Below are 17,709 nucleotides of genomic sequence, written 5' to 3'. Positions count from 1 at the left end.
TATCTGTATCTTAGAGCTTTATTGCCTACATTCATTTCCCACGGTGAAAAATATAAGGCAACATTAACTCCAGGAGGCGAAAATGAACAGTTTTTTTTTTCTTCTCGCAATTACAAGTGCTAAATTAATTTGTCATGATTTCCCGTCTTCGTCTTGTTTTTTTTTTCCATTTGGTTTTTTTTTCTTTTTTACACTATTTACAAAGGCAACAACCAATTTAATTGCGCGCAATTTTTTTTTTAATTTGTATCGGCGATTATATTCACAAAATGACGGTTGCTATTTTTTCCTTTTTTTTATAACATTTTAAATGAAAAACGAATTTACTTCTTTATTCATTATTTAAATAAAAATCAAATATCAATATATTTTTTTTTTTTTGCGTTTTTGATAATAATCGGCGATTTTTTTTTTCTTTTTATGATGGAAATACTTTTTTTTTTAATGTAAAAACCACGTGTAAAATGGCGATGACAGACTTTTTATTTATTTTCTCTGAATTTCATTTAGACGAGAATTCTTTTGACGGAGCAAAATAATAATTAAAACTAAAAATTATATATTTAAAAGTTCTGACGTCTTTTTGTTTTTGAATTCTTTCACGAATGTTTATCGTTTTGAAGAAGTTTTAATAGTTCTTTTTTTATATTCATCTCAGTGAGCGATTGTCTAAGGCCACCGTAAAATCTTTTAATCTCGAAGACACGCCGAAATCTGACTTTTTTTAGTATTAATTGTTTTGCTTTTTTTTCCTTCTTTTCTTCTTTTTTTTATACAAAGTTTAATTAACAATGATTAAACACAACGATACACTTTCTTTTATATATATTTATATGTAAGTCCAGGCTTAGTATAAGCACAAACTTTTAAATAGTGTGATTTTTAAACCTCGAGGAACGTCGCGAAACCTAAGACTTTTATTTGAAAAAAAAAAAAAATTAATTTTTTCCTTTTTTTTTTAATTTAAAAACAAAAATAATTATTATAGTGGAGTCCAAATTTCGCTTACGACTTAATTATTATTTAAGCAAGTACATCGTATCGTATCAAAATAACGTCCTATTATAAATTAAAATAAAAACAAAATCACTCGAGGTTTAATTAATTTATCTCGGATATTGAAAATTAAATTTTCTCTTTTTTAATTTTTATTTTCGCTGGTGGGAAAATGGGGGGGGGGGGGATTTGTTTTTTTTTTTCGTAAAAAATACTGAATTCGTCACTGAAATATTTTGTGTGAAAATCGCGGCTCGAATAGGCTTTAATTGTCTTACCTTTTTAGCCGAGGAACTTGGTCACCTATCGGCAGGAGTTTTAATCTTAAATTCTTTTTGATCGCGTAATTAATTATTCCATTATTATTATTAATTCTCGCGAAAAAAGCTTTGGCTTGATAATAAAAGTGTTTGAAATATATATATATATATATATATATATATATATATATAGTTTGTCGGGGGCATTAAATATAATACATTGGCACACGTTTAATTTTAATTTTAATTTCAGTTTTGTCATTATCTTAATTAAGAGTCTTTAAGTGTTTTTTGCTTAACCGCTTTAGGAAGTATAAAGATGTGGTAGAGGTAGAAAAATTCCGAACTTTTTCTCTTCCTCTCGATTTCGACGGGCGCCTTACCTTACCTTTATCTCAACACTTTCGCTTCACAATCAAATCAAGCGTGAAATTGATCTTTAATCATTCGGTAACGTTGATTAATTTAATTTAATTTAACGGGAATTATTTTCCTTTTTTTTTTTTGGTTTTAAATATTTTTGGAGAAACAACGCGTTCTTTACGTATGTATTTTTTGACTTACTTTGTTGTTGTTGTTTTTTTGACTTACTTTGTTGTTGTTGTTTTTTTTGGCGAAAATTTCGAGTATATAGTAGAGAAAGCGACGAGGCAAAAACCTACCGTCCGTCCGTCCGTTTTAATTCGCGTCATATTTAATTTAAGTTTTTAATCTTTTAATCACCCACCGAAGAGAGCGTCACCGTTTTATTTTAAACGAGTTTGAGCACGTTTTCAGTTTTTCCCCACAAGAGAGAAAAAAGTGTATGTGTCGTTTCGCGCGTTTTATTTTAGGCGTTTAACGTAGAGAGAATTCGTATTGTAGATTTCCGAGGGCTGTTTAGTTTTTTTTGTTTTTTTTTCTCTTTTGGGTTTTACAGCGCCGTTGGGAGGTACAAAAAATGAAGTCATGGTCAAACGTGCGTGGCCAATGTCCCCGGTTTAAGGTGGGATTGTTGGGCCGTTATATATCGTCCGTGTCCCAAAACGGGACCACCAGCGACGGCGGCGGTGCCCCCGGAAGCCATACTACCTCTGGGTGAGACGTAGACTCCTTGGGGTGGAGGCAAATTGGATTGCGACGTCCTGAGGTACGGGTTGGCGTACCCGGCGTTGTATCGCGGGTCGACGATGGGCGCCAAATCGTTGAGCGACTGATGAGACGCGCTGTCGTAGGTAGTGTCCCTGCTGGGTGTCAATTGAACGCTAGACGGTGGCGGATTGTAGTCTCTGGAATAATCGACGTAAGGAATGTACCCGTTGTTATTCTGCGTTTCCTGTAGAGGTAAAGGCGAACCGTTATATTTAAATCTATCACTAAAACCCTTTGAAATAAAAGAAAAAGAAATTAACAAAAATATGAAAAACCATGACGCGAAAAACAATTTATGACAATATCATCTAAGAAACTTACGGGTTTAGGAGGGAAGCCCTGCTCCGTGTATTCAGCGGCGTATTTGTAAATGTCTTGGGCATCTTGCGTCCTTGTCGTGTCGCTGTTGTCCTCCCAACTTCGCTCGTGTTCCGTATTGGAGAGGGAAGATGCCGTTCGAATCTCCACTTTCAAATCGGAATCGCCAGATGACCCGGAATCGGACTGCTTCGTTTTCTTTTCCGAACCGTAATCGTCATCTACATTAAACGGGTTAAACGAAATAATGGAATAAAACTCATCCCCCATCTCCACAACTCCTCATCCTCCATCTCCATCATGTCAGCTTTAATATAACTATAGTTAGTTACCTTTGACGATTGATTTTCTGCGCAGGCACAGAATAATGACTATGGTAACGGAGACGATGAAAACGATACCACCGATGACGCCGGCTAAGATAATTAACATTGGCAAACTCTCTGAAAGAAAAGACAAAGATGGAACACTCGCGTTAAAATTAATTCTTTAGGTCAAATTTTGTCTATAAGTTTGTAGGCCTAACTTACTTTGTTTCTGCAATGAGAATACGGCGCTTCTGTCACCGAATGTATTTGTAACTGTACAATTATATTCTCCGAAATCCGTATCTCCGGCTTTACGTATCACCAAAGAGTTTCTGACGCCGTTGGCAATCTCTTCCTGTACGATCTCGTACCCTTCGGAATTGTCGATATCGACCACCTTTAAAAGAGGCGGGATGGGATGGTCATTTTATTGTTGAGATATTTAATTAAAACAAAATAGGCAATGAAGGGGAGAGGGGAAAAAAATCTGGTTCATGGTTCGAGGCAGTAACGGGAGGGTTCCTCCATCGAAAAAGCTAGGCACTTCGCTTGTTGAAGCGATAATCGATGCGAGTATCGAGAAAAAAAAATAAAAAGAGGACACACAAAGGACTTCCTTCCTCTTCGTTAAATTTCACTCAGATAGTTATCGGAGGAGCGAACTTTTAATTACATCAGCCCATCACCATTGGATAATTTTTGACGACGACAAATTGTTCTCTCAACTAAACCCAAATTGACTTAAAAGCAGCCGAGACAATTACCCCCCCACCCCCTTCCATAATAAAATATCAAGTATTTCGACAATATTGACTCTTAATTAAACCGAAGCGCAAAGAAAGAAAGAAAGGGATAATTAACAATTATTGGACAATTATATCGGTAGAAACCTTAAACCTTCGAGAGTCAGCGCGAGAAAGAGTATTTGTAAACTCACCTTTCCATTCTTGGTCCAAACGACTCTATTTGGTGCGGGAACGCTATTGATTAGACATTCGAGTCGAACCAAATCGCCTTCAATTCCGTATTGGGTTTTCGGACTTATTATACTCGGTGGACCTATAATTAATATACCCGAAAAATAGGATTAAAAAGGGGGGGAAAGAATTTGGGGAAGATTCGCGACATCAAAGAGAACACGATAACAAATAAATAAATAAATTGAAAATGTATTTCACGGAATATATGTACACGGTTGTTGTTTTGGCTTACGGCAAATTTATAAGCCGATTAAATTGTAAAATTGCACGCACCAATGTAAATAAGATTTGATTTCGCGACATGGAACGGAGAAACGTTTGATACCGGTATCGAGAAATTTTAATAATAATCCGGATTAAAATTTTACAGATACATCAAGAGAGAGAAAGAGATAGATGACAGCCATTTTAGAGACGAGATGTCGCGGAAGAGTAAATGTTTAATCGTAAAATGAATAAAATGATTCGGTACCTTTGATGAAGACGGCCATTTCCAAGATGGTTTCGGGAAAATCGGGTACAACGGCTTTGCACGTGTATTTTCCCGCTAAATCGGGAGTCATTTGTTTGATAACGTAATCGCGACCAATTCCAACGGCATTTCCCCGAAAGAACCAGGAAATTTCCGGTTTGGGGTTACTGTCTACGTCACAAGACAATGTTTCCGACGCCCCCAAATCAACAGCCTTATTCTCGGCCAGTGTCTTAATGACTGGACCATCTATGATTAGAAAACGTGCCCCCCGAAAATTAGGTCAGAGTATTCGTTAAAGCGCTAGGGAAATTCGGAATGGATAATTTTTAAAACTTACAATGTACGTTGAGATTATGCGTAGATTTGGTCGTACCAACCGAATTGCCTACTTCGCAGGCGATAGATTGCGTATTGTAATCTCGGCTGACCTTTCTGATAGTCAAGGAAGTTGTAAAGTCGCCGTTAATCACTTCGTCGTTGCGATACCAGCGGTACGTGACATCGGCTGGATTAGCGACAGCGTCGCAAGTAAACGTAACGTCGTCAAATTCGATTATTTTATCCGAGTTGACTTTAAGACTAATTTCCGGCGGATCTAAACAAAAGAGAGAACGGAAACGAATTATTTTTCTCCCTTTCTTCCATTCTCTTCCTGTCTCGAGACTTGTCAAGAGGAGACCTTTTTTTCCCCAGAATTTTCCTCAAGGGGAAAAAAAGAGTAGTTCGAGTTACCCAAGCGGGAGTTCCCGGGGTGGAAAATTTGATTTAAGACTTGTTAATCATTTCAGAGTCGATTATTTCCAGGGAAAAAAGACTAATGCTTAAATGAAACGGAGCGTCTTATTTCCCAAAGAAGTAAACGACTAAAAGTTCGTGAACTCATTCCATTCTCAAGAGAATATTGAAAAATGGAGAAAAACTGGAGCCCAAGAAAATTCTTCAATAACATTATTTCTAACTAAAGCATTTTAAGGTACGGTTTCAATATTCTCCAAGGAAGCGATTTTATTCTCGCTAAAAGGAGTAAGTTTGGTTGTTTCCCCCCCCCCCCCAAAGAGAAAGTGACGGTGTGGGACATTGACAAACGGTTTTGACCAGCGTCGGTTTCGTCCTTTCTTTCCCAAATTTTCAGGAACCCTTTACCGGGCCAAAAAAAAACCCTCAAGAACGGATGGAAACAGAGAAAACGGAGAAGAAAAAGTTCTTCAAACGAACAATTTCTCTCTCAAGCTCACGAAAAGTAAAGAGCCAAAAGAGAAAAAAAGGAAGCCAAAAAATAAACAAGTTTTTAGGAAACGAATGAAAAATCGAGGCGCTGGTTTGGTAGCTAGAGCCGAAGCAAACCGCGCGGAACGGAGTAAATGATCCCCCTATTTTTAGAGTCACCAAACCGTTATAAACCTTAATGGAAAACGGAACGAATTAACAATAACGCGCACGCTCCACTCCCACAAATTCCGTATAGTCCATAGGGACCCGCACCGCTGCCGCCGCTACACGGCCAAACCAACAACATTCAGGCTAAACTTTGGATTAGAAACTTTCTCTAAAAGTGGAAAGACGTTTGTACCCCCCCCCCCTCTCCCTCAAAATGGTCGAAAGTAAACGGCGCGTAACTAAAGAGGAGAAAATTGGACTATTTTCTTTTCCCTTTTTTCTCCTAAATCTTTAAAATAAAAAATAAAAAGTTTAATTCTTACATTTGACTTCCATTTTAATCTCGGCGTATAGAGGTTGAGACAAAGCCGGATTTTCCGCTCGACACTTGAATGTTTTACCATCGTGTTGTCTACCAGGCGTTAACGTCCATTTAAGGGCCGAATTATAGCGTTTGCCGTCCGGCATCAACGTTTTTGTAGCTTCCAAATTTGACTTGACCACTGAAGCTTCGCCATCCAACCACGCCAACTAAAGAAAAAAGGTTAAATAATATTAATAAAAGGTAGTTTGAGAACAAGGATGTTCAAGTTTTCCCACTAAAATAAAATTCTTAAAAAGACGTTGTGGAAACTATAGATAAATATGCTGGAAGATACGGTTTTGCAAGAGTCAAGGGTGTAGCTGTCTTATCTATGATGTGAACTTTCAATCTTGAGCAAACATTGGAAAGTTTCATAACTCAGACTGACATTGACCTCGTGACCTATTTAGACTGTTCGACGACACAATAATTTGTACTACAGTGCCATCATATTGCGATATGTATGAGTTTGAATGGTAGTTCATAAGAGGAAGAAGAAGAACGAGGGTTAAACCGGATTTGGTTTGACGATTTAGCGGAACAGATGTCAGTGACATTTCTAGAAACGCCGCGCGCGATAATGGCCGACGAATACCCCCGAAAAAAAGAAGCTCGAGGAATGTTCCGGAACCAAAAAATCTCTGATAAAAAATAACCACGGGTGAATCTTCTCTTTAGACAGGATTCCAGAAAAGCATTCAATATAAGAAAAGCCCTCCCTATAGGACGGCGTCGTATCGCAACTATATTTCTTTATTCGCATTACCAAGTAAAGCCCGCGTACTAAAGAAGGGTTTCAGAACGGATATAAGATTTCTCCAAGCGCGGTGGTTGGCTTCCTTTGGCTAGCTGCTCTATATAAAACGAAGAAATCTATGTAAAATATACGGTTGGACACTGATCCGACATTCGGAATCGTAGGTTTCCTTCTTGTGGAAGGGGAAATAAGTCCCAAAAAGAGTTTTGCCTGATATAATGAATTGATTCAATTCATACACGATGTTAACAAAGAAAAAATTTCCATCTAACCTACTATGAAATAGACTTAAACGAATAATGAATGAATGGTCTCCGGTGATTTTGAATAGCGTTATAAAAGGGTGGGTCAGCATGTTTGTAATCTTAATTGGAGGCTCTCTAAGTTAGGGATAAATGTTAAGGGACAATTAAATGCATTCATGAGGGTTATGGTATAGAAAAGGAAAGCGGGAAAACTCAGGAAACCGAAATGTCGCGGCAGTCATGGAGAGCCCAAACTTGGATTCTGAAGAAAAACGGCAGCTATAGATTCAACGCTTATCTCTATACTCGTTCGGTTAAAGTGACAGACGCCTGGTGTCCGAAAGAACATGGGGTTTGGGGTGTAAAGAAGACCCCAACTCTTATTTTGTTCCAGGACTAACCGTGGCTAACCCATTCTTCGACAAAAGTAAAAAAACCAGGCATCTTGGTTGGTAACGTAGCAAGGTTTCTATCTGACAAGTTTTGTGTCGCTTGCGGTTTGGGCCTCATCTCACTCTTTACCTCCTTTTTTCGGGGGTTTGGATGGGCAAAAAAACCCCGGGGGTATATACCCCATTGGAACACTGTTTTGGGGTTTTTGCAAAAAAATATGCAATGAAGGTTTAGGAAAAAACCACAGTGATGTCTTTTACGGTTTTTCTCTTTCTGTTTGCTGTAAGAGATAACTGTTACCTGTTTCTTTTTTTTTATTTGGAAAAAACTAGGGAAACGACAATGCCCCCCGGATAAACAGGTAGATAAACTTATTCAAGAGCTTCGTTCGCTTTGGGAACGTATAAAATCCCTAACTTGTAGACACGTTTTTACTGTTAAGTCCCAAAAGTGAGATAAAAAGTTTCATTTTTGATGCTTTTTGTTGAGATGTACTGACGTGAAGAATCCCAGGATTTGGGGAGAAAGAAACCTATTGTTCAATTGGTTTTGAAGATATTCGAACTTTTGGATGAGGGCGTAATAGAATTGCTCAATGTTTAACTCCCAAATCCCCCCTCCAAAAATATAGTGATATTTAGTTCCCAAAACAGACCCAGATAATTTTATAGATAACAAATTTTTCCCAAAGTCGATAATTCAAAATGGAAACTTACTTCGGCTGCTGGTTTCCCGGCGTGAGATTCGCAGGTCAGTTCTACGGTGATACCCGCTGTTGTCTGCAAGAACTCACCCTGGACGATCTTTGGATGTTCAGGAGGAACTAAGAAAATAAATTAAAATGATGATTAAAGAAGAGCAATAATTTAATTTATATTATTTCGTGAATAAAATTAGTATGATAATATCATTTTAAAAGGGGATGAACACACACATTAACACGCGAAGTGAGGAATTTTCATTTCAAATTGGGATAAACTGTTCCCTTAACAGCGCCCAAAACAAGATGGCAAAAGATATAAAAAGGTCCGATGTATACGAGAGAGGTTTCTTAAAAAGGCCAAGAAAAATCTGACAAAACATTGCCAGGGAATGTCCTCGTAAAAGAAAAAGGAGCTGTAGAAGAAGAGGAAGGCCCCCAAAAAAGTGGCTGATTTAAAAGCGTTTTGCGGTAGGGGCACCGAGATGAGCTAAATCGCTTTTTTAGACCCTTTCGTTTTTATATCATTTCGTATCCATTCTTTGGGCCCCCAAAAAAGTTTATTATCTTTTACGAGAATACCTCCCTTCCGTAATTGGACACAAAACTTTTATGGTTCGCCAGAAAAAGAAGAACTAAATAAAAAAAGAGCTTGCTCGGCAGAGCCTGTAAGCCAGCCCAAGCAAGCGAGCGAGAAAAAAAGAAAACTGTTACGAGGCTCTAACCGCCATATTCACTCTATCATAGCTTCACGGGAGCGAGGCTATTTCACGTACCTTTCTTCTTTTAAAACAAAAATTTCGGGTTATGGAAGCGAAAAAGGCCAAAAACTATCGTTTCCAAAAAAAAAATAATCGTGATTAACACATCGATTTTTATGAAGATCGAAATTTAACGAGGGCCTTTAGAATTGGTTTCCAAAAAGATAAAAATGGAAGCCGACATTCAGGGTGAAACCACACCATGTATTTCCTATGAGCCCCTGTAGAAAAGCTTCTCTGCAGCGCAACTGTGTACGAGCTTTTTCATACCTTTTTTTTAAGATTTTAAAAAATTCGATTCTAATCAACTTGACGTTAAATTTAAGGGTCAAAGTTCACTCATTCATATAACGAGGTTATCATACCAAAAAAAGGGGGGGGGAAGAGATTCAAACTCCATTATACAAATACAACTTCAAACTCAATTTGAATGAAAATGAAATGCTTTCTTATGCTGGAAAATATAATTAAGTTCTTTTTTCTCTTGAAGGTGTCGGGTCGCTGGTGAAACTGTTTCTAGATATGACTTTGAGAGAGGGAATGGGGTCTAGAAACCTTTACCCTTACCGGGGGGGAAGGAATATTTTAATTTCTTCTCCAATTTTACGGAAAAGACGAACTGCCATTCCGATTTTCGTCTCTCTCTCTCTTTTGGGGGGGGGGGGGTTCTAACTATTTCTCATTCCAACTCGGTCCAAATCATTTTCGAAATTGAGCTTAATAAGAAAGTACGGATGGATTCGCTTCAAAGATGACTGGAACTAAAAATTCTTCCCCGATCTTATTACAATGAGATTCTTAAAGTTAAAAAAAAAAGTAGAATTTTTTTACGGAGAAAATTTTAACTTTTTTTTCCTCTCCCTCTCTCTCTCTCTCTCGTTCAAAAATGGTTTATGAAAAATTTCCAAGAGGTATCCTTTAGCGTATCAGCCAGGACTTGGATTTCAATGAAAAAGAATCTCTTCATTGTGTGACGAGTGTAATTTATTAGAAACTTCTCCGCCTTACTCTATTTTTTTCTCTTCTTATTATACTTGAATGGAAAAATCTTCAGTTGAAACGAGCGAGGACCTTTTAAGGACTAGAAATATTTTTACTCCTAACTTTTTTATATTTCAGGTAGACGATGGTAATTTCTCCTTTTTTTGGCTCGATTAATATGGAAAATGGGTATAAAAATAAACTTACTTAAAAAGTTTTCTCAGTTAGAATAAAAATTGAGGAGACGAACGAGAATAGCGCTCTTCAATTATTTAGGCCTACGTCTATAGAGTGAAATTTTGGGGGAAGGGGAAAGGTCAATATATACCCTTTTTTTCTATCTTTGACAACTAATTTTTTAAAATCCATGTTTTTATCGCTTTTTTATCGTCTGGAATGTTTGTCTGCGTAGCTCTTCATAAACTTTGAAGACTAGACCTAGGCCTTTTTTTGTTTTTAAAAAACTTTTCGTTCCTTTTTTTGTATAATAAAGAATCACATTAATGATTGACATGGATAAAAATATTTGAATTATTCATAAACTTTATGATCTTTTTTTGGCAGATTTTAAAGATTTATGATATGGAACTTGTTCAAAGATTATTTTTAAAAATGGATCATATGATATGAAAATTTGAATTTCAGCCAAAGACTTGGCTAAGCCTAATTTTGTTAAGCCTAACAGGCGGGAAACGAAACCACAAAACACATTTCCGTGAGAATTGTTTTTTCAAAACTAATTTAAAAACGTCAAAAGCGCTGTAGTTATTAGACCGTAACGAATTCAGAGTGTTTATCACATAATAATCATGGTTTTAGTCACGAATATATATAATATTATTTAACAGTTGCCATGGTGACAATCACGCCGAGTTCATAGTTAGGGTTACCACGTGACCACTAGCTATAATTTAATTTTTTTTTCTGGCCAAACGATGATGTCACGGAGAGGTTTTTCGCTTGGCGAACTAATTTGTACCCGTCCGCATCAGGAGTCATTTTATCTTTCAATCAGTCTAGAAGTAGGAGTTAGGAGTCAGGGAGGGTGAATCGCTAGACGTTTCTGACGCGTCCCTGCGGCCAATTTTTGTTTGCAAATGGCACATACACTGTTAAAAATCTTCATCCGTAAATAATCCGCGATATAAGCTCGGCTAAACCGCTCCATTTATAAATGCTTATTACTTCTTTCCGCGCTCTTTCTCTCTCTCTCTCTATGCTAGTTACGATCGTCTGTAGATTTTTACGCGCAAAAAAAAATAGGAAAAACACGCGACTCGCATTCCCCTTAAGCGAAACACGTGCGAAAGACGCGTGGCGAGCGTGACGAGGCGCGTGCCATGTCCACGGGAGAAATTTTTCCCGCTCTTTTTATAGCAAAAAGTAAAAGCGTGAAAAAAAGAAACCTAAGTTGCTTCGAGCAACGTTGCTCGCTTTCGTCCGGAACCAATTCGGAATACGGTAACACGAGGGAAGCAAAAAAATTAGGAAGTCCTTAATAGTTTTTAGGGCGAAAAATATATACGTTTCCCTTCTCAGTAAAAACTGAATAATATGATTTGGATGGAAATCTTTTTAATAACGCTCGATTTGAAACTGACCAGTGACCACATGCGGCGGCGGATGAGCAATCGTTATTGTGGGGAAAACGTACGAGGGGTTGGATAGGCTCTTAAAATGTGTACAATTTTGTCTTGTAATATTATCATACTCTCTTATTGTTCTTAGTGAAGATTGAAAATGAAGTTACTCACCATAGACGGTCAAATGAGCTGTTTTTGAGCGAATTCCTTTGGTACCTTCAGCGGCGCCAACTTGACACTGAAATTGGGCGTCGTCTTCGAGATTGACATTGTCAATCTTCAAGGAGAAGTCCTCTGCAAAGAAAGCGAGAGAGAGAGAGATAAGTCTTCTAGGTTTTAATGGGGATGGAGTTAACGTATAAACGCGACGTGGACGTGGGAATGACATACCTTCTTCATCACTGCCAGTCATGGAATAGCGCGGAAAACCGGCCAAAATTCTTTCTTGTCCCAATCCGAAACCGTCCCTCGTCCATTGGATGTTTCCTTTTCTATTTTCTACTCTGCACGGTAAAAGAATATTCGAGCCAACCACCGCCGTTCTGTCTTGAGGTTCTAATGCGAACCGTTGTTGTGGCACTACTTGGGAATAAAAGAAACGTAGGATTTATGGTTAGACACGCTCAAATTAAATAAATATATAACAAAGCTCTTTAAATAATCAAACGTGTCTCGGATGAATGAGATTTCTTTAATATTTGATATCTGCTAAGTAAATACACTTAAACCTACCGCGTCATCAAACCCCATCAGAAACTTAAAAAAATCGTTTAAATGACTCTTAGGCCTACACCAGATAGGTAACCCATTTCTTCTATCAATATTTGATGTGTATATATTCAATTTATTTCTCTTTCCTTAAAGTATGCCAAGTACTTTCGGTTTTCAGCCCTAAGCGCTATAAAGAGATGATACTTCAAATAGGAGAGACATTTCTAAAAGAGATATAATACCCGGAGAATGCCAACACAAAAAAAGAAAGTAGGTCTGCCCCGTAACTAGAACTTCTTATAGATGCCCCTTAAAATCTGTACTATAAGAGATAGGGAAAAAAGGAGAGGAGGTAGGAAACATCTCGAGTATTTCTGGTATTTTCCTCAGGACGATAAAAAGAAGGCGAAAAACTTTCTCTTCCACACTTTTCGACCATGGTTTCCGCCCGAAAACGGCCCGAGGTCGTCTCTCAAAAAACTTTTCTCCAACCTCCTGGACCCGGAGCACTTTTTATTGTCCATCGTCAAACGTGGTCCTTTTTTTGTGTGCCCTTTTTCTGCCCCCCCCCCCAAGCACGCCTAACAATGACTCCGATTACCGAAGGATGGAGCCGCCGTCTTCGTAAAAGGCAAGCGAGGTTTCTCCAGAAAAGGTAACGATAAGTTTACCTAGGGTTGAGAGTCGGAGGTCTTGGGAAGAGGATGGAAGGGATCTAAGAGACGGGCGCCATCGTGGACCGATAAAAACGTAAAAAGCAGATGGCCCGAGTGAAAAAAAACATTACGTTTTTGGGTTGGTGAAACCATACGCCTTCCTCGCTTTTTACTCGCAAAAGTTTGTATTACGATAAGGGATTCTAGAATTTATTTTTTTATTTATTCAAACATTAAGGTTTTCCAAAGGTCGCCGGGTCGCTGCTATATTTTTATATTCACCTTTTAAGATCTAAAACCTTACAGTTACTTTTTTTAAATACGCAAGGCTCGCACCCATAACATTAACGTACTTAACACCTAAGTGTCCCGGCCACCATGGAAACATCTTTTTTTCTTTTTTCGTATACTCCAAAGTGGAGACAGATAAAAACCATAGAGTCTTATTTCACTTTGAAAGTTCAATGGTGGCAACTTTCAAGTTCTAGTAAAACAGAACGAGCCCGTACAGTTTTATATCTATTGAATATTCAAATTGGGATGTAATTCGCTCGAAGACGGGCCATACTTTTAAACATTAAACACACTTTTCGCTAAGGCTTTATATATAGGAAAACAAAAACAAAATAAGAGTTTGAAATTTTCAAACATACTTCTGGTTGTAGCTTGCTGGGCGTTTGTCGTACACCATATACAGGCAAAAATGACGGATGTGACAATAAGCTCGTTCCGCGACATCTTACTACTCGTCCACGCCGAGCACCTCGGCCTCCTATTGGTCGTCCTCTTCATGACGTATTTCCACCTGATAAAACTGGCCATTTGTTTTTTTAATCGTCTTCGAGAATATCCCCGTCAGACACTTTGTTTTCTGACTAACGAATCAAAGCATCGGCGGAGATTTCCGATAGTTTCTCAAACCTAAAAGAGACCGAAAAAGAAACAAACAAAAGTTAAAATTTGTTTAAACTCTTCGTCCTGAAAGATAAACGCAACATCTGCAGCAGTGAGAAAAAATAAACAGATGAAATTGGAAGCTGCAGGGTACAGCTTAAGATTGGACACTTAAACATTACACCGCCAAGAAAGGGTCAAACTCCCTGAACAATAAAAATGAACACGTGCAAGATTTTAGGACAACTATAGAACCCCATTCATAAAAAAAAGGAACCAGGGCTTGAAATTTACGACTTTTCGCACCATAAAGGATGAAACTTTCTTGAATAGGGTAAACATTCTGATCAGTGTGTCAAAAGCCTCTAGGCCTATTTGTGTCGTGTATTTTAGAAGAATGCCAAAGAAAAAACGAAGATAGTCAAACTTAGCATCCCATAGGCATACTTTTAGCAAGTTCTTCTCAAAAGGCGAAAATAACAACTGTTAACTTTGGAAACTGTAAAAAGAACGTTTCTCATTCCTGGGAGGGGCAACAACAAAGAGTGATTTGTGATAACCCTAAATAAAAGACCGGAAATCCCTAGACCCACAACAACGACTTTAGAACTTATTTTACCCTGACCGTGAAAAAAGGGTCCTCCTCTATTATTTACATTTCCTTCGTGAAAACTAAACTAATTATAGTTCAGAAAGACTCTCCAATACTTTGCGATTTCACTTAAAAGCTCCATCCATGTTTTGTAGAGACCAATCCCCCTACAACAAAATAATTGTTTGTATTGCCAATGTAAGCAATGGCAATTAAACCACCTTGATCTCGAGTAACGGGAGTATCTAGAAGTATAACCCTAAATGGCTACTGATCCTAAAACGCGGTACTAATGGTCCATCCTAATCCATCATTCTGACCGGAATTATGGTTTTTTTTTATTTCTGCATTTTTTTTTCTTCTTTGTCGGTAATAAAAAAGGGGAGCGCTGTATGTAGCGTTGGTTGGTATATAAACGACACGGCCAAGCTAATTGTCAAAATCACGGAAGGAAATGAAGGAAATTGCTCAGAGAACCGCTCGTGTAACGTCACATTTCTTTTCTTTTAACCCAATGTATGTCCACCAAGACAAGATGAATAAAGTGAAAATTGCGATGTAAAAATTACCAAGGAAAGCTGACGATATTAACCTATATATATGGACGTTCCTTTTTCGCGACACTATTATATTACACACATTCTAATCGAACACAGTGCCGACTACTTTGTCCTCCAAGTAGTTTGGAATCCTTGCGTAAATGGTACGAATCCTCCTATGCTTAGTCAGCTCAGTAATATTTAAAACATTACAGAACTTCTACATAGTTTGTATTGTAGAGGTTTTCATTACTCCCCAAACCGCGCTTAAAAGGGTTGTAAGCCAATAGAGACTTCCCCGCGAGTTGCGGTGGACCAAAATTAGATTTAAAAGATTTAAAGTGGATAGAGAAACGTCAGAAATTAGGTTTTGGTGCTTGGTGGTGCTTTCTGGTCTGGAATTGTCTGAGAGCGACAGACACACCCCCTAGCTAATCGTATCAGCTTACGGTTCGGGAATATTCTTAAGGCCTCCTAAGGGGGAATAACATCTTACATCTGGCAGTCACGTGTCCACTGTATATTATACACAAAGGATATATATATATATACATATATTTATATTTGTGTACAGTATACGTTTTGAATTATTAGACCTACTCGAAATCGGATCGGGCATTTGAGGAGTTAATTTAAATGAAAAATATATATTTCATGAAATTAAGGCAGAGAATTTTGCGTGTACATCAGTCTAGTCATTTTCACAAGTGATTCAGAATTATGGGTAGGGAGTAAGGGCTACACCTAATGACGTCATTTCTATCTGTTTTTAACTCGATAACACCACCACACTTCGCGTAGTGAACTCGCTAAGCCTAAACAAGCAGGGGAGCTTTACCTCACATCAGACTAGTACATTTAAAACATTGCACCCCTCCGAGCCCCTTTATCATCTGGTTATCACGTGTTAACATCGAGGTTTAGACACCCTTCTCTACGCCCGCTATAATTTTCTACAATGTTCCGTATAAAAACTGTAATTTTGTGACGAACAAGCAAGCCAGCTCGACGTCAAGTCTCGCGTCGACTGAAAATGCGTCAGCAAGGTTTAACGTATTAAAGAGCCAAGCACACTTCGTTCTATTTAAGTCGGTCTTCCCTAAGTTTCTATAAAAACTTTACGCCTTTTTAAAAATAGAGTTTATTTTCGCTTCCGGCGAAACTAACTAAACCTACCCTCTATGAAAGTTCCAAATGATATTACTCGTATTTTGAAACCAAGTCTTACCAAAGAAATTGGTTTAAATAGATGACGATAGTTTGGTTGACATTATGGTGTATTGTATTCTTTTATCACTTCACAAAGATAGGTCACAGTCCACAAAATGTACCTTGTGTTAAAACCAATTACATATCTATTAGATACACTGTTTCCTAGCAAACCTTTCCCACCAATTAACTGTCTGTAACACGATAAGCCTAACTTGCCCTCAACGCAATTAAAGAACTCGAAGGTCAATGAAGGAAACAATTAACAATTTCCGAAAATGGAAAAAGAAAAACGGACCCAACTCGACACCATTTGAAGCGACCGAGTCTAAAAAGGTTTGAGGATAGACTGCACTGCGCGGGATCGATACTCTAGTTGTGTTGAGTAAAAATCAATCTCATTATTTTAGACAAATTGAACGGACCCAGCCATGACCGCCGATAATTTGCTAAAAATTGGTCCAGAAAATTAGGGGTACTAAAATGGTTCTTTTTTTTGTCTCCTCGGTCTCTGATGTAACGGGGGTTCAACCGCCTCATCGATCAGGCGAATATGACAAGCTCCTTCGTTTAGAGCAGACACCGAGAGCAAAAATATGGGTGCTCCGCTGATCAGGGAATTTTATTTTTAAAAAAACTACACGCCATTGAAACCATGCAGTGACTCAACCCTCCGTAAAAACAGAGTCAAGGGAGGCGTTTACGAGTGATTAAGACTCGGTTGAAATAGATGCAGTGATGAGATTTGGCCTTAATTCTAATTGGGACGGTAGACAATACTATTAATTAGTTAAATGAATATAATCATTAATAATTTAATAATATAAAACTATATGGTGCAATATGAAATGGAATATTCCGCAAAGTAAATTTCAAATTCGTAAATCTAATACACACACAACCCAATTCCCCGAAACGTTTTTTGATTTTATCCAAAGTTCGAGAAAACTTAGAACAAATGCCATCCCAATGTCTCTGTTAATGTTTATTCATTTGTCTGGCTCGCCCTGTATACTGATGGCAATTCACAGACAAGATTGGTGCGTGGACAAGTAATAACAACAAGAGATAGTATAAGGTCACACTAGCACCGTACCCTAGTTAAACGGGCAACGAAGTTTCGTAATAAAATAACTTCCTGTCTGGTCACCGCGAACTCTGGATGGATATCTGCACTTATCTTTTTGCGCGTTTTTGGATAGTTGATCCTTCCGGTTTTGTCTTCTATAACCTATGGCGAAACCATTAACCGAAGCTAACTTGAGCTTATTACGAGAAAGTAAAACCGAACAAAACTAGGCGTAATTCCAAGCACGTCTCGCGTAAAGTAAAACAGCCGATTCACGACGTCCAAATAAGTAAAGCGACCACACGATGTAAAACCAAACGACAGGCCAGGGAGTTACGAGTTATTTCTAAAGGGATATAACGAAAAAGGGCTCTTCAAGGCTAGCAAAAGCTATAGAACATTTTTTGTCG

At 38.0% G+C, this 17,709-nt stretch overlaps 1 protein-coding gene across 6 annotated transcripts in view; it reads right to left on the bottom strand.

Annotated features, from left to right (window-relative positions):
* Positions 1-2: 2 nt before the first annotated feature.
* Positions 3-17,709, bottom strand: part of LOC149661988 (irregular chiasm C-roughest protein-like) — a 189,720-nt gene continuing 172,013 nt past the window's right edge. For 4 of the 6 annotated variants that reach the window (XM_089843575.1, XM_089843576.1, XM_089843577.1 and 1 more), the window contains 12 exons: positions 13,650-13,917; positions 12,020-12,211; positions 11,801-11,923; positions 8,321-8,427; positions 6,169-6,376; positions 4,806-5,063; positions 4,466-4,714; positions 3,951-4,072; positions 3,236-3,410; positions 3,038-3,148; positions 2,709-2,926; positions 3-2,619 (listed from right to left, as the gene is read on the bottom strand). In XM_089843575.1, coding sequence (XP_089699701.1) covers positions 2,209-2,619; positions 2,709-2,926; positions 3,038-3,148; positions 3,236-3,410; positions 3,951-4,072; positions 4,466-4,714; positions 4,806-5,063; positions 6,169-6,376; positions 8,321-8,427; positions 11,801-11,923; positions 12,020-12,211; positions 13,650-13,818 — 2,343 coding nt within the window. In that variant the 5' untranslated portion in view covers positions 13,819-13,917 and the 3' untranslated portion in view covers positions 3-2,208. The remainder of the gene's footprint in view (positions 2,620-2,708; positions 2,927-3,037; positions 3,149-3,235; positions 3,411-3,950; positions 4,073-4,465; positions 4,715-4,805; positions 5,064-6,168; positions 6,377-8,320; positions 8,428-11,800; positions 11,924-12,019; positions 12,212-13,649; positions 13,918-17,709) is intronic. The other 2 variants (XM_089843579.1, XM_089843580.1) reach the window with 2 other exon arrangements.

Source organism: Phalangium opilio, unplaced genomic scaffold, assembly GCF_054372755.1.
Source record: "Phalangium opilio isolate 3A_F unplaced genomic scaffold, DU_Popi_V2 ptg000070l_1, whole genome shotgun sequence".
Classification (NCBI taxonomy): domain Eukaryota; kingdom Metazoa; phylum Arthropoda; class Arachnida; order Opiliones; family Phalangiidae; genus Phalangium; species Phalangium opilio.
This window is presented reverse-complemented; position numbering and strand designations above follow the sequence as displayed.